Source organism: Phalacrocorax carbo, unplaced genomic scaffold (assembly GCF_963921805.1).
Source record: "Phalacrocorax carbo unplaced genomic scaffold, bPhaCar2.1 SCAFFOLD_36, whole genome shotgun sequence".
Lineage (NCBI taxonomy): Eukaryota > Metazoa > Chordata > Aves > Suliformes > Phalacrocoracidae > Phalacrocorax > Phalacrocorax carbo.
In genome coordinates, this window is record NW_026990495.1 from 424,597 (window position 1) to 446,549 (window position 21,953).

At 50.8% G+C, this 21,953-nt stretch overlaps 1 protein-coding gene across 1 annotated transcript; it reads right to left on the minus strand.

The window, feature by feature from the left end:
- Positions 1 to 357: 357 nt before the first annotated feature.
- On the minus strand, positions 358 to 11,863 carry LOC135311284 (E3 ubiquitin-protein ligase RBBP6-like). Its single transcript, XM_064440410.1, is given in 12 exon segments — positions 358 to 1,516; positions 2,090 to 2,097; positions 2,353 to 2,529; positions 2,977 to 3,080; positions 3,829 to 4,001; positions 4,923 to 5,062; positions 5,553 to 5,649; positions 5,766 to 5,854; positions 7,693 to 7,737; positions 9,373 to 9,409; positions 10,159 to 10,258; positions 11,698 to 11,863. Coding segments are annotated over 12 exon segments (2,295 nt in total).
- Positions 11,864 to 21,953: the final 10,090 nt, after the last annotated feature.

Sequence of the window (21,953 nt, forward strand, 5' to 3'; positions counted from 1 at the left end):
TGCTTCCGTCAATTCTCTTGGGGCAAAGTTTAGGCTTGCCTTTTAAAGGAAATCTGACTTATCAATCCCCACATTTTTCCTAATCATTTTTGAGACATCTCTGTTAGCTCATGGTGAGACGCTAGTTAGAAATGTAACACAGACATGCCAGGGAACACGCGAGGCTAAAAGAATGTTAACTTTATTGATGAACATGCGATTTGTGTTTATACAGGTGCGAGTAAACAAAGAGAACAATAGCCATGCAATTGCCCGTATTCCAGAAATGGCTCTAACTTGGCTGATAAGGCACTCCCCTTCTATCCTCCCAACTAGCAACTACTCGCTGCAGGACAGCATCAAAACACCCTCATCCTTTCAAGAGGAAGGTGTTTTAACACTGCCTGACTTTGGCTAGTCCTCCTTTGCCTTTTTCGCAGGAGGTTCCAGTCGAGGAGATTTGTCACGACCCGTGTCCACCTTCTCGTTGGAACCTTCAGCTGGTTTTACTGTATTGTCCGCCTTAGCAGGAAGAGCCACTTCTACTTTCCGCTTGGCCTTGTCAGTCTTTGCTTTTGGCTTATCCTTCTCTTCTTCCTCCTTTTCAGACCCCAGTCTGAAAGCACTAGACTCTGTTTCCATTGGCTCATTTCTCACAGGGGTGGCATCATCTCTGCTTGGGAGCCTGAAGACAGACTCCGCTGTAACACCTTCTGCTGCAGCTGCCTCTCTTGGTTTTCTCACACCTTCCAACAACTCAGCATTTGGAAATCCTTCATTCCGGTGCTTTTTATCTTTATTGCCTTTCTTGTCTCCCAGTGGTTTTTCCACCTCTTTCTTTTTTGATGTTTCAGGATCTTTGATGCCACGGCTCTCCCTTCCACATGGTTTTTCAGGGCAATTTCCAGCTGTATGATGGTTTCTGTGCCTCTGCCCAGCAGGATAATCCTGCCTACGTCCCTGAGCACATGGCAAATTCTCTTCTGTGGTGCCAGGTGGACCAAACCTACCTGGAGAAAAGTCCTCTCGGTTTTGTGGAGGTGGAGGTTGACAGCCAACAGCATAGCCCTTGTAAAACGTCTCACTCCGGTGCCTAGAGTTCCCTCGCCGTTCTCTGTATCTTTCCTTTTCAAATGGATCCCTCCAGTCACGGGATCTGCCCTCGTAAGCTTTCCTATCATATGGTGGAACCTCTCTGGACCTGTTAAAACACTCCCTTTCTCCTTCCCCTTGAGGTAGAGTCCGTTTAGTTGGAGACTGGCCCCTAAACACCGGAGACCTTGACCGTGAATGGTATCTTCTGTGCGGGGGTGACCTTAGCCTTGAATGGTGAGAGCCGCGTGACCTTGACCTGGAGCGATAGTTACGACTCTTCCCTTTGCCTCTTCTTGGATACGGCGGCGATCGCGGGGAGGAACGAGACTGGGAACGACTGAATGATCGAGAGTAGGAGTGAGTGGGGGAAGAACTGGATCTTGACTTGGTGTAGGTATACGAACTTCTACAGTAAGATGAAGCACTGCAGGGAGACTTGGACCTGAAAAAAAACCACACACAAAAAGAAAGAAAAAAGAGTCACACTCCCCAGCATTTTTCCTCTCAAATTTGGTTTGCTTTGTTTGGTTTGGTTTGTGGTTTTTTTATCCTCTCTCCATGTGTTTATGTAATGATGCTACTGCAAATTGAAGAACTTGTTAGCATGTAAAGTTTCTGCTTCCAAGTTTCTAGCCTGGCTTTCCACTTGATCCTATAATTATATTTAATTTTCGTATGTGATTACGGTTTCCCGAGAAAGTGTTGGTTTTTGGCAGTCCCCTTGTCAGTCCTGTGCTGATGTTTTATTTTAAATAATCTTAGTGCAAGCACAGATCCCTTTGTTAAAGGCCATTCAAAGTAAGCCATTTCAAAATTAATTACCGCTTGTGTTCTCCACAACTACCTGTGCGTACTTATTCATTGCAAATCAGCTGTTGCAGGAGTTACGTGTTACGGCCTCCTTTAACCAGGAGTAGTAGTACAGTTACCGGTAGTAATGCATTGAATTTCTGTGGGACACTTACAGTTCGCAGCCTGATCCGCCACCTGCTGAGCGAATTGTAGTGGCTCTCACTGGATGACCTGTTGCAGTGGGGAGGGAAAAAGAAAAAAATCCCATTCAGTTTATCTGAAGATAAGACTTTTAAAGGAATTCTAAAGTTAGCGTTACTTACCCGTTGTGGGTATTGATTGTCCTTGGGGGCCCAGACGACTCGGCAGTGCTGCTTGTCTTAGTAGCGGAACCTGACGGCCCTTGGCAAAAAACGGTTGGAAAGAGTTGGAAACGAAGCTCTGCTAAAAGACAAGGATCAGTGCCTATGCTGAAATCAAACTAACCTTCTCCTCCAACAACCCGCCGATTGGCTGAGAGGAAGGTTTAGAAAGGTTAGCGGCCGTCACCAGCGCGGCGGGAGGCCCGACAGTCAGGAGTGGTGGTGGAGGTGGTGGCGGTGGCGGCTGCTGCGGCTGCTGCTGCCGAGGGTAGCCAGTTCCATTTTGGAAGTTGTTCACAGCCTAGAGGCAGAAAAACACGGACAAAAAGGGGATAGGAAACTTCAGGAGGCACACAAACAAAAGGCTCCACAGAGGAACATCACTCGCCTGTTCCTGTAAATGCTATCAATCCTAAAATAAATCAGCAGGCAGGGGTAGGAACACATCGCATTAAGCGCCGGCATTAATGACTGGTAACTCAGGGTGTCTGTATTTAAAGCACTTCAGTGTCAACACCGAATTTGAAAGGGAGGCAATCACGTTAAAACTGTGACCTGAATTTGCCAGACTGTCTCTAAGGAGTTGTAAGCTTCTGTAACAAGGGATCATGCACTGGAGGAGTAAATAAATGTAGCCTTGTCCAATTTAGCCCTGCTTCAGGAGCTGCCGATTCATGTTTTCTTCCCTTTCAGCTTTTCAGGAATAGACTTCTCTTACAAGCAGTTCACGGAAAAGCCATCACGTTACCTGGCGTAGGATCTTGTTGGCAGCTAAAGCATCAGGAGAAACATCGCTCTGATGACACGTTGGGCAGGTATGATCCTCAGAATCCAGTAACGCTGTTCTAATACCTGTGTGCAATTAGAGTCGTCAAAATAGATTTTAGCCAAACTAAGGACGTTTTTGGGGTTCTCATCAGTTATAAAACCATGTATATGATTAATGGGTGAAGATGATCTTGAATTGGGAACATGAAGCTCAGTTCAGTAGCCTAATAATTTTCTAGTATGCAGCCAATAACGGTACAGCCCTGATGTTTCACTCCTGTAACATCTGGAGGTGTGGAGTAGGCGGTGTCTTGATGTCTTGACTCACCTTTTTTCCACTCTCTAGTACAGTGAGAAGTCACCAACCTCAGGGCTAGTGAATAAAAGAGACCTCAAAAACCCGTTAGCGGGTTTGAGTTCTGAAGGTTTCAGCCAACTCTCCCGTGGAGGAGAATGTGCATTAAATGCCCAACTACCCGATTGCTGCAGACCACAGGAAGTCACCAGCGTTGGCTCTGTAATTTTGTAGGAGGGAAAGGGCTGTGGACAAACGAAATGCATTCGCTATCTAATAGTGTCATCACCAGCGCAGTTACGCCCTCTTCTCATACTCGTCCTTCCACGTGCGAAGGGGATTTAACGAGATACATAAAAAGGAGGAAAAAGCTTTCGGCCTTTCTTTTGCCCTTTATAGGAGAAGAGTCCTTTCCTATTCAGGCTGGGCTTAAGTACTACATAGAACCGGTGACACAGTAATTTCCTGATCTCCTGTTTCTGCTTTCAGAGGATCAGAGGTGATGTTTTGAATTAACAGCCATGGGGTCACACTTACATTCGTCACAATAACTGTTTCCACAGCAGGGAATAACAGCTGCGTCGGTCATTATATCTTTACAGAGCGGACACAAGAGCTCATCTGGAATAGGCTCATCGGAGGGGGAGGAGGAGGCCGGCTCTTCTGGTAGAAAGGGAGGCTTTTCCTTCTTTCCTCTGGCATAAGCTTCCCTGGAGCGGGGTGGGGAAGGAGAGAGCAAAAAGTTAAAGGTGGGTCAAGGAGAACTTTTCCAAGCTTTGGCTTTTCTCAGGGGAAGAGAACAGGTGGAATTCTTCTCACTCCACATTAGCCTTCTAAAACGTAGGCCGCTAGTTGAAAGTCCTTTTCTACAGCCACAGGATGAGAAGAGGGAGGGGGAACAATTTTCCTGCTGCAGACCTCTCCCATTCATTGGGTCAATGGAGAAATCAGCTCAGACTAGGCAAATAACTTTTTGACAGCTAGAAATCGTGTGAAATGAATCCCACCTCTCCTCTGTTGCCAGAGGGTAAAAGTAAATGGCAGGCTGAGGATCAAGTCAGTCTCCGAGTAATGAAGTTTTGGAAATGGAAGAAGTCTATGTTAGAGCTTCTACAAAAGGAGGTCCACGGCAGAACACCAGAAGTGCCACCGAGTGCATTTTAGAGCAGCCGCTCTTGTCAGCACACAGTAGTATTTTCTTAGTTTATAGCAACAGGAGAACTGCAGCCTCTTTCACACAGGGGAGGTGATAAAAGTCAGAGGGGGAGGAAACCTCACTCCCACAGCAACTTGTTAACTTTTGCAAGGAGCCTTTGCAGCATCGGACAGAAGCAAAACGCGCTTTCAAAGAGAACGACTCCACTGCAAACACCTCGGAAACCTTTTGCAGAAATACTGATTCTTAGCACGCCACAAGTTTAAGCAGCTTCCAGGGGCATGAACAGGAGGAGCGTCCTATTTTAGGGCCTTGGGATTAGAAAGTATCACGGGTGTTAAGGTTAAGATGCAATGCCAGTGCTTCCTCCCCCGTAACTAGAGGTGCTGGCCCACTCGGCTGCATTGCCGCCCGGACATTGACGCACGGTTCCTCTCCTTCGCTCCTGGGTCAGTCCCGTTAGTCCCATACTTACGCATTAATAATTGGTATGGCATATTTTCCCGTGCTGGTCAGCATAGCACCCTTTGTGTTGGGATCTTTCACCTCCACCATGAAACTCCTTGGAATGCCCGTGCTCCTCCTAATTCTGGGAACAGGCTCAAAACTCTTGTCCTGGCAGGAAAAGAAATGCAGGCGTATCTCAAGACCCACACTTAAAACGACATCTCCGTGATTGTTGTTAAATGGCAGGGACACTCAGCCAGAGGCTTGTGTCATTACACCAGGCAGATATCCAATAGATGGGGCCAGCAGAAACATCCTGGTTTTGTACGAAATACTAATAACTGTGAAGTGTCTTTAGAAAGGGTTCAAACCCAAAATAAATTTCCAGTCATATTGAAATACAGAAAAATATGCATGAAAGTTGACAGAGAAAGATCTCTGGCTATGTTTGTTGTGGTGGCCTGGAAAAAAGAAAATTTTGCCTTGGTAATTGCAGGTGTCCCTTGAATTTTGAAGGGCTTTGCAACTTTGCCATGTAACCTCTCTATTTCACCCCAAGAGAAACACGTCTTAATATGCGTGTTCATGTGTCTGTTACCTCACTGCCAAGGTAAAAAACAAAACCAAAGTAACACCAGAAGTCCCCCCCCAACCTTACCCCGTTTGTTGGGCAGTTCTTTATATAGTGGCCAGGTTTTCCACAACGAAAGCAAGTATATGATGGCGGAGGTAGACCCAGGCTGTTCTTCATGTAACTAGGTTTTTTGGGAGAAAAAGAAAAAGGGGTGCATGTATCTCTCTTGTTAAAACAACCATCTCTAGCATTCCTCCGTAATCGTTGGGGAACAGATCTGGCGTTATCAACACTTACTTGATTGGATCATATGCACGGCAAGACTGTATCATCATCGCTTTTATTTTGTCTTCTTCGGAAGCGCTGGCTTCAGCCAGACTGGCAGTCTGTGTAACAGGCCGTTAGTCGACACGCACGTTAGAAACACTTTAGAGCCCCTGCTAACTTCTTCGTGTTAAGTGAGCTAACTACGGTAAGCAAAACCTGCAGGTTTCTCCAGCTGGCCGTGTCCTTTTACCATGCAAATTGTAATACAAGCCTTACGCAGAACTAGATCTTCATATGAAGGAAACCAGCTGATTTCTTGGTTTTTGAAGTACTATTTGTTCAAACGTTTTAATTACACACTAGTGCAGATACCAGCAGGGTCTAAGGGAGGGACTGTACATTCTTTGGACCGTCCAGCACCAAGCCTTCAGATCAGCCACTCGTGTCTTTGCTTTTAGGTGCATTCCTTCGCAAGAGCAACCAACTACTTTCAGCATTTTATTAAATGGTTGTTTCCTATACACAGTTTTTCCTCAACTGTAACATAATGCAGATCGACACCTATGAAATCATTTCCATTAACCGTGACAGAAAACTTCACAGACACTTGACTGATTTGCTTGAACCCAAGAGATGTACAAGACACATCCAAAACCCACAAAACATTTCTAGGGATAGGCAAAAGTTCAAATATGGCATTTCGTACATAGCAGTAATAAACCAGAGGACTTTTTACAACACATTGACTCCCTGCTGAGCCAGTCTGCGCTAAAGAGGGTAGAGTAAGTCACAGTTTTGAGCTGCTCTGAGGTGTTGTTCCTGTATTGTTCTGAAATACTTCAATGTTCTCAAAAGCTTCAATGTGTGCACCTCTTGGACGGCTTCTCACATTTTAGAGTAAAACTTCACCTAAGTTTACAGAACCAAGGACACGTTTAGGGACAGCACTAATGCAGACCAGTTTCTTCTGGTGGCTACCTTCCAAATGAATTATTTTTTCCAATATTTTTGCCACGTGTCCACAATTTCATGTCTGTGGTGAGAGAGGGAAGAAGTGGCTAGTGGGGAGAGGTTTCTCTGTCTTGGGAATGAACTCCAGCCTTTCTTTTCAGAAGAAAGAACGAGCACCTTTGCCTTAGGCCCTGCCTTCTCTGAGCTTTGTAACTTTAAAGCCCAGGCACTGAATTGGCTAGCACTACGCCTTCTCACAAGGCGCAATGACTAGTGCTTTCCCAGCCAAAGTTACACATTCCCGGGCAAAAACCGCCAGCAGCTCCACAGCAAAACGCGGCGTGGCAGGAGTTCCAGAAGGTCACCTCCGCCAGCATGCCACACACACGCGTGGGTGTGTTCCTAGACACGGTTAGGGACATAATCACAGCGTACACAGTCTGCGTTCAAGGAAATCAGATTGTGTTGCCCACTGTATCTATACGACAGCTGATGAAATTGTGCAGCGGTCAAAGAATGGATCTGCAGCTCTGAGGACTAGAAATTCAGAAATAGCCCTGCAATTGTCCGTGTTCCAGGCACGCCTCTAATTTGGCTGCTCCACACCCCCTGGAATGTCCGTCCCTTACAGCCAGTGACATGCTTCTGTAAAAATAGCGCTCCTCCCCAAAGCAGAACTAACGGAATGTATGAAAAAGGGCAAACAGCCTCTGAAGTGCTTCTCCTTTGTGTCTTGAAGATGAGCACTAGTGCAACGTGACGTTGGTGCTGGTAAGGTTCTCCCCTTCTATCTCCCCAAAGTGGCAACTGCTCTTTACAGGAGAGGATCAAAGCATACACACATTTTAAGGTTAACATAAATACTTGACATTATTAAGAATTAAAGTAAAGCATTGTTCGCATTACAACAGTTATACAGCTCTGGATCACAGTGCAAGATTTAAAAATATGAAGCAAACACTTTTTTTTTTTTTTTTTGAAGTATTTGGTAAGAATATAGATATACCTGAATAAGCTGGGACAGAGAAGCAGATGCAGAGGAGTCATCCATCTGTTCACAAAAAATTAAACACATATTCAAGTTGTACAGTCCAAACATAGCAATAGTTAACCTCTACCGTAGTCTGAAAGTCTGCACGATGCGCTCCGAGTGTGACTGCAAGAGGCATTTCCGACCTCGTGTCATTTGCATTTGCTCAAGGCAAAGTGCAAAGCTACGCCAGCTTAAGAGTGCCCGTGCGGTTAATGAGAAGAAACTAGACTAACCAGACCCGCTTGAGATCAGCTTGTTGCTCCAGAGTATCTCAGAGAGGGAACCTTGTCAAATGGGTCAGGAAGGGTAACTGATGTACTGTTCAGCACGTTTGCCCAACGGCCACCTTCCACGGCCCTCCAGCCCTGGGTCTTTTTTTGTTTCCTTTATATTTCTACTGAAGTATTTCCTGCCAGTCCCTCCAACCAGTCAGTTAGAACCAACACCTCCATGAAACTTGTTTGCCACCCTAAGGCAATACTGCAGAAGAACTGGGGAGGGGCGGGGACACGACTCGACAACCAACAACCCCCAAATAATCCAAAATCCAGAATCGACAGTCAATGTATGAACTGCCATTTCAAACGGAAGACTAATCAGAAACTAAAGAGAACTAAAGCAACTGAACAGAAGACTAAATCAAAATCCAGGCTATTACCAGTCAAGCATTTCCTTCTGTTACTTATTTATATTTCAGCAGCAGAAGGACAGTGTTTTCCAGCCTGATGAAAAATGCCCCACAAAGGCCCCAGGCTCTAACCTTGCGCCAAAATTTGTACACTGGGTTTCAGGTATTTTCATTTGCAGACAAGCTATTAGATGAAGCTGCTGCATCAGAGAAAGCGGGAAGAGCAAATGCAGAACTTTAGAATACCACTTTGTGTAGCAACGATATTTACATTCAGGGCAATCTGTTAAAGACATTCATGTACTTGGAGGAGCCCAAACAATATCACTGCAATTAAACAGTTCCAGGAACAAATACCCAGGTATTCAAAGGCACGGAAAGGACTCGTTTAGCTGCCCAGAACTGTCCTCAGAACGTAGGGCGTATGTCAGTTTTAGTTTTTGTTTGAACCCCCACGTCAAAGCCAGAAACAGTACCAAGTTTAACAACAATGGTTTCTCAGTGTTTTTTATGAACGTTTTCAAAAACTGTTGGGCAAAGCAAGTAAAAACCGAAGCTAAGTGATACAAGGTGAAAATGGCAAAAATACACTCCGGAGCATTTTCATTGCAAGAAACACAAAGCGCACAAGCAGCTACGCCAACAGACACGTTACTAGCTGTAGACAGACAGATGGAGAGCACGGCACCACGTCCAGTCGTGCAAACCTTGAACCTACATCGCCTATAACCAATCGTACCTTATCTGTACAACACAAAGCCATTCAGGAAATAGCCTCGCATATTCAGGATGAAATACAATGCGTGACTGGGCACAAATACCAATAGTCCCATGAGAACTGTGCAAATGATGGCATTACGCAGTTCTTACTATGCTGAATCAAATCCATTGTCTTTACAGCATAGGCTATGTTTTACTGGAAGAAATTATATGAAGCTAGTGTTTGGAAAATTTCATACAAGGCTACGTTGTTCAGAGTTCAGTGCAGTGTGCAGAAAAAGGTGTGACCCTGTGCTTTTACATACTGCTTTTGGTGTTCCGCTCACTGGCTCCGTTCGACTTCTGGAAGGAGAAAGAAAGGAAGGTGATCAGAGCTTAAAATAGAGCACTTGTGCCCAACATCAAGCAGTGAAACAGGTTATAAAACCTGCCCATCAGGACATTGTTCGGATAATCTAGTGAATGTGGCCATCTATTCATACACATAAACTGCTCTCATTCTCAAATTCTCACATTCAGTGCAACTAAAAAAAAATCCCAAATCCCAAAATGACCACAACAATCCTGTAGGCAGGATCACGTTTGAGTAGCTGTAATCTCAACCAATACACCCCAGATCTGGGGCCTCAGAGTACCTGCCATATCCTGCCTCCTCCCGCAAATGCAGGAAATAGCCAAACACTGACAATCGGGCTCCTCTGGATGGGAACAAATTCTAAGCATACACTACAGTGCGTATCTGTCTTTACTCTGAAAGCAATACAAGCAAGCCCATAGCATAAGGCATCTCTCCACCTGGAGGAACCAGCATCTACAGCTCGGGTCTCAGAACAATCAAGCCCAAGAACAAACCCAACAGAATCATCTTAGAAGTTACCGTTGTTGGAGCCTGAAGCCCATGTCCCAGCAGGCCTAAAAAGGTCAGTCTGCTTTGGGACAGGTCCATTGAAACCTACCCCAGGACAACAAAAACTAACAGCCGCTTTAACAAGGGAGATGCAGTTGGAACGCCACTGGTAAACTAATATCCATTAAACCAGTGACCTCACTGAACCCCCTAGCAAAGACTACACCGCTTTACGGATACTCACGTAACAGAGGTTCTGCTGGTAGCTTTAACTCCTCCAGCAGGGATCCTTCTGACAATTACCGAGGAGTTCCTCGGAATCAGGGCGTCATCATCTGTGTATTCTGAAAACAACATCAGTACAGAAAAAAGCAGTAGTCAGTTTGTAAGAACGTATATCAGTATGTCATTACACAGCACTTCAGAGAATCCCTTTACAGAGAGAAAAGCAACCTTTTATAGGTAACACCGACTTTTATCGTCTCAACACACTCAACAAATGCAGATCAAATTAAAAGGAGGCACAGGCTTTTTGAAGGGACTTCTGCCTTTGCAGAACATGACTCCATGGGCAGATATTCCACTGATATTTAAAATCCTGTTTTCTTTTCGCTTAGGTTAGCATCGCTTCTGTTACTAGATCTCCATTATGGAAAGTTACAGTCCCGGAACTGTAAAAGGTTAGAGTGCTCAGAAAAATCTGAGCAAGTCGGCCATCTTCACTCAAGCTCCACTTTGTTCTTTCCAAGATCAGGTCAACATTTAGTCAGGGCTCCTGCACGGGCAAGGTTATAAAAGAACAGTACTCTGTGTGCACGTGTAAGGATTCCAGAGACGGGAAGCACAAAAACACCCCCCAAAAGTGCCCCATCCCCCCCCACTGGGGCAGGATGGGGCAGCTCACACACTGGCATCGCAGGGCCACCCGTACTGGCTGCATCCCTTCCCCTTGGGCAGGAAATTCAGCTCCCTGCAAAAACAATGCTTGGGAAGGGAAATGTGGGCATGGGAAACCGTTGGGATAGGAAACCATCACGGGTCTGAGAAACCACCGTGGGGATGGGAATCCATCGTGGGGATGGGAAACCCTCACCGGTTTGAGAAATGAGCATTGAGGACAGGAAACCATCAGCAGGATGGGAAGTCATTGAGACGGGCAGTTGCTGTGGCATGAGAAATGAAACCCTGGCAGGGCTGGCTGAGGCAGGTGCTGGTGGAATGATCGCCATGGGGACAGAACCCCAGAACACTCTTTGCCCCAGACAAACCCCACACTGACCCGCTGCCATGGCGGGTACAGCAGCAGGCTCCTGCTCCTCGTGGTGCTCCTGCCCTCCGGGTAACCCCCCAAGGGGCTCTGCCCACCAGTAGCTCACCCCACCACCCCTCTTTGCTTCCCCCAACAGAGAGGTTCCCTCTGCAGCTGCCGACGGCATCGGAGGTGTCCGACATGCGCTTCACCACCACGGCCATGCCGCCACCGGTCAGTGCCTGTGTGCTGCCCTCTGCCCCAGGGCTGCCGGTGTCCGGTGAGCCTGCCCGGCTCCACACCGTCACCTACCAGCGGGGCCAGCCCACCGTCTGGCAGGTGGTGCCAGGGCCCCTGGGGGCGCCGGGGCAGGTGGTGCAGGGCCCCTGCGGGTTGTCGCTTTCCGCAGTGGTGCAGGTCCCCGCTGGGGTGCAACTCCCTACTGGGGTGCTGCTCCCCCCTGCAATGCAGCTCCCCGCCGGGGTGCAGCTCCGCACTGGTCCCCGAGGCCCCGCGCCCGCCGCCCCCACGCACCTTCCTTGGTCTGGGCGTTGGAGATCTGCAGGTCGCTCCTGGTCGCCTTCAGCTTCTCGCGGCCCATGATCTGGCGCTTGAGGTCGCGCAGGGTGATGTGGAGGCCGCTGAAGGTGACCGTATCATAGTTCAGCTTGGAGAAGAACTTGTAGTGGACACAGGACATGGTTGGGGCCAGGCGGTGCCTGCTCTGGGATGGCGTCTACTGCAGCACGCGGTGTCATGGTCCTCTTATATGCTCAGCACATTATGAAGAAAGTCCTGCATCATGTGGGTGTGGCAGCCCCGCCCTCGTTGCCCTAATACCGAGTGGCCCTTAGGGGAGGGGGTTCCAGCAGCCTGCTGTCCTGTCACCCCCCAGGTCTGTCGCTGCCCGGTGTCCTGTCACACCCCGAGGTCTGTGCTGTCCCTCCCGCCACCCCCTGGGCCTTCGCCACCCAGCGTCACCTCCCATCAGCCCCGGGGCCCACGCTGGCTCTCCCAACAGCCCTGGGCCCATCACCGCCCCATGTCCTCTCACCCCCACGCCTCTCACCGCCCGCTCTCCCTCCTGCCACCCCCCCAGGCTGACACCACCCACTGCTCCCTCCTGTCGGCAGAGAGCCAGGGCAAGACAGCCTGGGGGAGAGGCAGCGGTTTGAGTGTATCTTGTTGCATTTATGGAAGGTTCCGCCAAAGAAGGCAAGGACCATGTACGGTTATTGCCATAACCCAACGTAATTCCCCACAGTGGCACATCCGCACTTGCTTGAACTCTGGAGGGGAGGACAAGGAAGTAAGGAATGAACCCTTAGCCTTAGGAGGTGCCCCAGGACACTATTTCTTGCTTTCTCCACCACCACAGCTGCTGCTGCAACAGCCTCAGTCCATGAAATCGGGCCCTGAGTTACGAGGTCTAGTTCTCCTGAGGAACATGCTGCGCCTTGCTGACCTTTTGGGGCCAACCGGCTGTCCCTCCTGTTCAGGGAAATCTGATAGAAACTGATTGTTGTAGCCTGGCAGGGCTAACGCGGGAGCTTCCACGACTTCTTGCTCTAGATCTTTCAGTGCCTTCTGGGTTTCCAGAGCCAGGAAACCCTTCTGAGTTCAGGGCTGCCCTCTATATCCAAGGGATGGTTATTGTTGCTCTCGGTGTCTCTTTGCTTCTTCTGTTAATGGTGCGTGGGAAGCGTAGGTTTTAATACGGTAGCCTTGCTTATAAGCCTGTGGTGGAATAGGGATTATACATATTCAGCCCATAATCTGGCCATCGCCACAGGGCAAACTACAGCAGCAGGGGCAAACAAGCCCCACTGTTGGCTATGCACTCAAAGCCCACCCGCTACCTGAAACCAGCTCTCCCGGGTGTCTGTCGTGTTGAATTCTCAGTGGTACAAGGACAGGCATCTACGTGATGAGTTTTCACTGAAGAAAGGAAGGGTACCGCCCTTGCACCAAGAAGGGTTTGTCGCTAGTCTGAAGGGAGAGCCCTGCCTGTGCTTGGAGAGCAAAGCTGTTGACAAGCTTACTCACTCTGTAGGGGCCGGGAACTGGAAATGCCAATAGAGCCTTCAAATTAATAGGATGGGTGGACGTGGACCATTCAGCCCTTAGGACCATACAGACAAAAAGGGGAGCCTTATGCCTGGAACGTTCCATAGATCTTTTCCTAGGACTAAAGGCAGTGGGTATTCCTCCACAGATTCTTTCTAAGCCTTGCTATATACCACATCTGCTGAATGTGGAAGGGAGATTTTCCAGAAGACCTTACATAGGACCTACTCCAATAAGCCATCATGCTGTAGATTTCTTCCTGGATGGAGTCTATTGGGATCAGCAGACTCTGAGGCAATTCACAGATAGATTAACTTGATAGGCTGCAGGAAGGCATAATCAGACTAAAGCTAATGTTAAAAGTTTGGTTGCCACTATGGGCCTAGAACCTGTGTATCTGTTGCTTTAATAAACTGCACTATTCATTAATCTAGCCGTGATCGTTCTCATTGAATGTGACTGGCCCTAGAACACGACATTGGGCATCTGCCAAATCAGTTACTAACAACAAATACTCTGATGAGCGGTTACTTCTACAACCCTTGGAAAATAAACCATTGACCAAGTTGGAGACTAAGCCTGGATTTAGCCAAACCTAGATTCCTCTCGGAGAAGGAGTTTAGAAAGCAAGGGGGTCCTGTCGGAACCACGTGACCCAACGGTAGGATCTCCCCCTAGCCACTCCTCAGACTCTTACCTTTAACCCAATGCAGGGGCACCCCAAATGGGCCTTTACACAGGGTTCTTACACCCTTCAGCTGGTCAGGTGCAAGGTGACGTGACCAGTCACTAGCACCCATGCTACCGATTACTAATCATAGTCAAACTTTGCAGAGCAACCCCGATGTCCCTGCAGTCAGTCTTCCTCGACTTACTGATCTGTGCTGCCAGACAATGCTGGGAGGGTTTCAAAGATGTGTCAGAGGGGCTAGGACGCTGGCATTATCTTGGGTGACCTGGGGTATCCTTATCCTTCACGGACAGCTCTAAGCTGCCCAGATGCAAAGCCCTTCTTCCCAGGGCCAGGCTGTTTAGTTGGTTGGTTTTGGTTTGTTTGTTGTTTGTTTTGTTTTTTAATACTGGGCTCCCTTGATTTACTTCAGCGTCAAGAATAGCAAAGCGTCCAGGGAAACTCCACTCCCTCATCACAGTACAGCGTATCATGTGAACTCATCATATTGACATCTACAAAGCTAATAGACTTTCCTACAATAAAGACTGGTTGATTCACTAGTTAGGGAAGGGAATTTTCATAACGTGCCCTATGGGTCCCACCAGCCAGGGCCCCATCAAGCCAGTGACAGGCTGACGGAGAGCCTGCAGGGATGCCATCGGGGGAGGACTGGTCTCCTTTAGTGGTGAGATTTGCTGCTGCAAATCAGAAATCCCCTGCAGCACTCAGGGCATGTCAGCGTCCCTGACACAACCGTCCGTGGCATTTCATTTCATTTGATCCCTGCCATTCCTGAGACTGACACGGCCACCTGGCAGCCCCCAGCCCCAGGACTACAGCCCCTGGCATGCTCTGCGGTGCTCCTGCCCTGCTGTCTGAACCTGCGGGGTCACCGTCCCCCAGCCCCGCTCTGCCCCACCGCCAGGCCCCATGGCCGCCTCTGTGGGGCTGCCCAGATCCTGGAGCCCCCGTGGAGCAGGGGGGAGGAGGAGGAGGAGGAGGAGAGAGGGACAGAGCAGCGGAGAGGGGTGGGACAGGGCAGTGGGGGGGCCAGAGAGGGATCGCAGATGGACAGAGGGACGAGGAGAACGAGGGAGGAGCTGGGCAGAGAGCGGAGAAAGGAAACCCCTGGTAAGGAGCAGGCACAGGGACAGGGAGAAGGGGCTGGAGGGGAAGGGGCAGGGGGCAGCCAGGACCATGGTGGTGAGCAGCGGGACGAGGGACAGAGAGAGCAGAGGAGGGCAGGAGGAAGGGCAGGAGGAAGGGCAGGAGGAAGGGCAGGAGGAAGGGCAGGAGGAAGGGCAGGAGGAAGGGCAGGAGGAAGGGACCAACACAGGCAGGGCGAAGGAGCGGGACAGAGGGTAAAAGGTGAGAGGAAAAAGGAAGGAGAGAGGGAAAGGGAGAGGCAGGGACTGAGAGCAGGACACAGAGAAAAGAAGCAAAACTCTGCAGTCAGTCCTATAATCTAGCAGCTAACTGCCTCTTCTCTGAAAAGATGCAAAAACTGCTTTCAGTGATGGCGCAAGCAGCTGCACAAAGCACTTGCCTTGTCCTGCCCTATCACCTACTCCACAATCCTGCCTCCCTTCTGCTGTTAAATCCTGTTCCTGCAAGAGAAGTGACAACCAGTTGGTGTCCCCTCTGTGGCATCTTACCTGCATCTTCCCGAGCTGGACAGCTGGTGGGAACTGCCACCCTCAGCCCCGGCTGAGCTTGAAGTCTTCTCCTGGCACAGGCACAGCTCTGGGTGTGCATGGTGCGTACCATGCTTCCTGAAGGAGAAGAGCAAGACTCAGACTTATTCCTGGGCAACGTCCAGCTGGGAAGACCCGATATGAAGGCAGGTTTGCTGCAGGTCCTGCGGCTGCTCCAGGGGTCCTCCCTGTCCCCAGCTCAGCCACAGCTCCCACATCTGGCTCTTTTCTAGCAGGATTTTGGAAAGCCCGTTCCCAGCTGTGAGCGCCAGGCCAAGGGCACAGGGCAGAAACAGCCCCCTCCCACAAAGGCCCCAGCCCCCAACTGGCCCCTGCCCCAAACTACTAAAACCTCCAAGCAGGCTCTCCCTGTAACTACACTATCTTCAGTTTTAAGAAAAGAAACCACACGCTGCCAGATCCAGCAGTCCAGCTAAGACTGTTAGAGGGTGATTGGGGATTCAGCTCCACAACAGAAGAATTTCCATAAGAGAGTCTCAGCCACCGTGATGGTCATCACTGACCCACAAAAGCTGCATTGTCAAAAATCTTACAGCTAATTAAAATTACCCTCTCCTCCCCAAGTCTTGCTTCTTCTCGTACCCTCAGACTACCACAATAATAATCATGTAATTATTCTGTAATTACCACCGATCTGAACCCCCTCCAAAGCATTATTCCCTGAACTGATTGACAGCACTGGTGGTAAGGGAGAATCATAGAACCATAGAATTGTTAAGGTTGGAAAAGACCCTTTGGACCGAGGCCAACCGCTAACCTATCACTGCCAAGTCCACCACTAAACCATGTCATCAAGCACCACGTCTACCTTTGTTTTGAATACCTCCAGGGATGGAGACTCAGCCACTTCCCTGGGTAGCCTGTTCCAATGTTTGACAACCCTTTTGGTGAAGAAGTTTTTTCTAATGTCCAACCTAAACTTCCCCTGGTGCAGCTTGAGGCCATTTCCTCTTGTCCTATTGCTTGTTACTAGGTAGAAGAGTCCAACCCCCACCTCACTACAAGCTCCTTTCAGGTAGTTGTAGAGAGCAATAAGGTCTCCCCTCAGCCTCCTCTTCTCCAGCGTAAACAACCCCAGCTCCTTCACTCCAAGTTCTGGCTCTGCCACAGATTACCTGATTACAGGCCCTGAGAGCAGCTTCCACCGACGGTCACCTGCTACGCACCAACAGGAACAGCACTGGCTTCTCCCCTGCCCACCTCCGTGCTCGCGAGGAGGTGTTCACACACGCCTGGCAGCTGGCCTTGCTGCCTGAAAACCCTTGCTGTGCTGCCTAAGGCCATGAAAACTGCCACGCTACAGCTGTACGCACACCACTGTTCCTCATCCCGAGTGACACTGCCCACTCCTGTGTACTCCCACCTGCCCACAGCCGTCTGTCGTTTTCAATCCTGTAAGCATTTTGGAAAAGCACACTTTTGTTTTTGTAATACCTGCTTTGAGCTCACTACAGGACAGGCCCGGAGTCCATGGCTATGGCTGGTAAAGTCCGTAGCAATACAGAACTGCGCCGGGATGAAGAATACCCAGTAGTTGAGCTCATTTCAGTTGTTTAAGCCAAGGCTTTTGGCTAGAACGCAGTCAAGAATGCTTAAAACCAGAACTACCCTCCACTCCCTCCTTGACTGGCACCTCTCTCTTCGTCAGTTCTTTGCATTTCTTTAGTTCCTGGGCAGCACATATCAAGATTCTCCTGTTTAAAAGAAACAAGAAAGATCGGTCACAAATATGCAGAAAACCTGCCAATCACATACAGGGTGCCCACAGAGTAGCGTTATCAAGGCCCTGCATACAGACAAAAGACTAAGTTAAGGCACTGGGGAGGAGAGAGCAGGAACAGCCCTCTGGCACCCACGTGGGGTAACAAGGGTGTCACTTAATCCCAGCTGCCGCATACACTGTACCTGCTTCCATCGCCCCCCGCCCATGAATTGCTTTCCAGGCTCTTCCCTCTCAGCGCAGCTTGGATGTCTGCACTCTGGCTCAGGGCTGACTGGGTGACCTTCTCAGTGCTTTCCCTTTGCTTCAGGCTTGGTATGGGCACGAGGCCTCATCCCTTTGGCTTGGCCCCCCAGCAGCAGGTGGGCAAGTGGCAGGTTTGCGAGTGGTTTGATGGAACTGCGCTTGTACACCTAGCAGAGATTAACCACCAGCCATAGAGAAAGCCCACAGAAACTGCCAGAGAGTAGCAGAAAGAAACATCAGGGCTGGTCACTGTTCGATACACAGGTTTTGGAACTTTGGAGACTGGAGCTCCCAACAGGCTCGGCTCTTTGAATGGAAACGTCCTTCAGCTTTTGATCCTGAAAGAAATATTACAGACTGCCCCATCCCTCCTTTGCCGGTGCCTGAAGCCTCTGCCTGTCCATGCCCACTTCTCTTCCGTGCTTACAAAGTAGGTTTAAGCTGCAAACCAGTCAGTACTACAAACTGGCAGCCAAATGCCTGCGCTCTCACAGGTGCGGAAACTGCAGTTAAAGACAGCTCAGGTACCATGACAAGCCTTCTGGTCTGGCTTAGGTTTTAAAACGCAAGGTCTTCTCACCCCCTCTCCTGCCATTGCGCTGACTGCAGCATTGCACATCCCCTGGCTTCTCAAGCTCTTCCCCAGCAGTGTCCTCCTGGCCACTCTGCTACACGCTGCTATATGGTCTCAGGGAACCAGATTCTCGATCTACTCTAGCATCTCCCAGTAATGAGAATACAGACATGCTCTCCCAGCACACTGTGCTCCTCTCACCTGTTCTGCTCTCTCTGCATTGCCCTCTCCTCATCTCCAGACACCAGTTTTGACCTTCAGCCAGATCTCCACTGCTTGTAAAATTCCCCCGTTTCAAGGAAATCAACAAGATGACCACCTCCTCCTGATCCTTGTCTCTCAAGGGAACTTTGCTCTGGCAACCAATACAGAGAACAGCAGAGCGATCACAAAAGCATCAAGGCTTGCCCCAGAGGTAGGTGGGATGAGGTTTGCTGCTCTTCTGCAGGGAAGCACAGCACAAAGAAAACCTTGTGAGGTTTAAGCATTAACAACCTCACTGGGCTTCCACTGCCTTCTGCAGGCCTCTCGCCGTTAACATGGCAAACTTCCCAGCCCCCTGGGTTTCCAGAAGGCTTATTTTGGCTTGGCCTAGACTATCCGCTAACACCTGCACTGCCAAACCCTTGTACACCTGAGTGTGCTCCTCACAGCTCCATCCCGCTGTACCCTGTGGGATGTGAGGCTCAGGGTGAGCAGGGCTGCACAGATATGTGCTGGAAGGCAGCACAACAGGAATATATATATATGAGGCTGGTGGAGGAAATGTTGAGTATCGACACTGGGAAATGGGATTGACGCCAGTTCAGTCTCTGCAGCAGGATCCAGGACGCCTCAGTACCGAGCAGCGACTCTCTTTGGAGACCATGAGGCAACAGGTACCCTCGCTCCCGCAACCTGCTCTAGCTGACATCTCATTTCTCGCACCCCTGCCCTCTCCTTCCCCTCCAGCTTTCCAGACTCTGGCAGTCGTCCTCTGAGGGTAAGACAAGAGAAAGTGCACCTTGCTGAAACAACACCATTTCCTCCACTGCAGCCACCCTAGGCCTGCACACATATGGCAGCGGCAGCACTTCACTCCCATTCTGCTCCCTACCTGCCCCCAGGATGACCTGAAGGAAGCCTGCTCCCAGCATCTTCCTCGTGCCCACAGCAGCCTCCCCAAAGAAGGCGACTATTGGCCGCTTCTGTTTGCGCAGGAGGTTATGCGGCGTGACAAGATCCTGGGGTGCACACAGAAGGGGGTGCCACCCTTCCCCCAGGGCCGGCGGCTCTCTGGTGGTGAGCACGGGAAAGCTCAGAAAACACCCCGAGAGCACCCTTACCCAGAGTCAATGTGCCAGGAGGTGTGACACCATCGGGGGTGAAGCAGCCTAACGCTCCAAAACTGTTCTTCTCTCTCCTCTTCCCTGTCTTCTCAGGGCTTCCCTCAGCAGGGTTTGCTCCTGACTTCTTGCAGATGCAAACAGAAACCCTTCTGTTACGGCCGAGGAACTGACTCACCCATGAGCTATTTTTCAGAAAGGGCTACGGTTACTTCTCTGACATAAGCAATGCCCAAACAGAGTTTCTGATGCACCTCCTGAGCACAGGGTTGCCAACAAGGGATTGCCAAGACTCAGAGTAACTCACATCACTTAACAACCCACAAGAGGCAATTGCATGTGAGAACAAACACAAAGAAAGGAGTCTTTTCAGAATCGCTATCCACTTCTTTTTCATGTCCATATTTTCCTGACCACGGGAAGGAAACACAGACTCTGCAGCCCCTGCAGCCAAACACAGTTCTGCGGGTAGGACAGGGGGAGAAGAAAGTAGACAGATCTGAAGAGGGAATTTTCAACTCTGTGAAGAGTCAAGTAGAAACAGGTGCAAAGCGCAGCATCAATTTACAGAAATTCAAACCTGATGGAGCTGAGGGGTAGAAGTGACTGTTACACAGAACTAGCGGGGAGCACTGCAGTCAAAAGGGGAAGGCAGACAGACAGCTCTAACCACACATTCTCACCTGGTTGCCTTAAACAAAACAGGCTTGAGATCCCGATTGTTCACTTCACCCTGGAATAGTCCCATTCCTCACCTGAAAGCTATTGTGTGCCTGGCTGAGGACAGATGCAGTCCCCACAAGGAGCAATCAGAGCTAAACACTGCGCTTTCCTTGGAGAAGTTTCCTTGGAAGTAATATATTAAAAAGAAAAACCCAAACAACTTGTTATTTCAAGAACCAGGAATAAAACCTCCCTGACAGGTTGACTGGAAGTTGCCAGCTGTGCGAAAACCATCCACCCTCCGTCCCCCCATTTCCCAAAAGCCGGCGGCAGAGCTTGGGCAGGGGGAAAGGCACGTATCAGACCTTGGGGCCGAGAGATGAGCTCAAGCATCTGCCGAGGGAGCTGCATCCAACCAGGAGCGCTCCCCGCTTGCTTCTCTGACAACAAAGCCCCGGTGCGTGCTCTCAGCAGGAGGGAGGAACAACTTCCATGTCTGGAAATCCCCATGTCTGAAAGGCTGTCAACAGAGAGGAGCTTGTCCCTGAGCATGAGACCCACCTGAAGGCCTGGGCACAGCCAAGGCACCTGGCCTGTCCCCACCAGAGCATGCCTGCTCCAAAGCCTGGGGCCACCTTTTGGCAAGGAGGCTGCTCAAACTTCCCCTGCCCTGCGGGCATGAAACACTGACCTCCAGCTGTGCGGGCTGGGGCTGGCGACCCTCGGGGCAGCAGCAGGAACCGCTCTGCCCCTGGCTGTGGGGCCGTCCCTGGGGCTGAGCGCTCAGGCCCAGGGCTGGTGGCCTGGGCCACGGCAGGGCCCGTGGGCAAGGTCTCCAGGTCCCTCCCCACAGACCCACCCGCACCCGCAGATCCCTGCTCCTGCAGCTCCCCCGGCACCCCCCTCAGCCCGGCTGCCCCCGGACCCCCTCACCCATTTCTCCTCAGGCCTCTCGGCCTCTGCCCCCTCCGGCCCCGCCCCAGCCCGGCTGGGACTGACTGGCCCCCTCCGGCCCCGCTGATTGGCTCAGCCGTGGCCAATGGTGTGGCTGTTGCCGGGCGGGCACAGGCAGCCGGGGCCTCTCCTCACAGGGCTGCCCTGCGCCCGCTGCCCCCGCAGCTCGCTCCTCAGCCCCCCGGGACACTGGGCTGTGCAGAGACGGCCTTCGGGAAGGGCCATGGCACCGGGCGCTGCTCTCTCAGCGGTATCGCGGTGTGCGCAGCTCTGCATCCCTCGGGCCGCTCGTGGGGGCTGGGCCTGCCAGGGAGGGAGGGCAGGGGGCAGGAGCGTCGGGGAGCTGCCCTGCCGCGAGGGGAGCTGCCCCGGGTGTGCTCTGCATCAGCAAGTCTTTCCCAAGATGCGGGTCGGTCTGTGCTCCAGCCACAGCCCTGGGCGGGAGGAGCCGCGTGACGGGAGCTGCTGGCATCGGCCAGGCCGGCACCTGGCAGGAGACAGGGCCCTGCCCCGGCTCCCAGTGCCCGTGCTGAGCCCAGCGCCCAGGGCCTTCCTCAGGCCTCGCCTTCCCCTGAGCGTGGCGGGGAGAGACGCCCTGTCCTGGCGTGGCCCAGGGCATCCTCCTGTGTCCAGAAGGAAGGATAGGACCCCCATCGCTCTCCCCACGTGGCCTGACTACTGTCCTTTGCGTCTGTCCCCAGGGCTCCCCAGCGCTGGCAGGCCCCGCGGGGCTTCAGGGCCAAGCAAATGCTGGGGCACCAGGGGCTCCTGGGGCTCAGGGCAGCTTCGGGCATCTCCAAAGCCAAGGCGCAGCTACCCCTTTGCTTCTGCAGATGCAATTGTTTGCTACCTG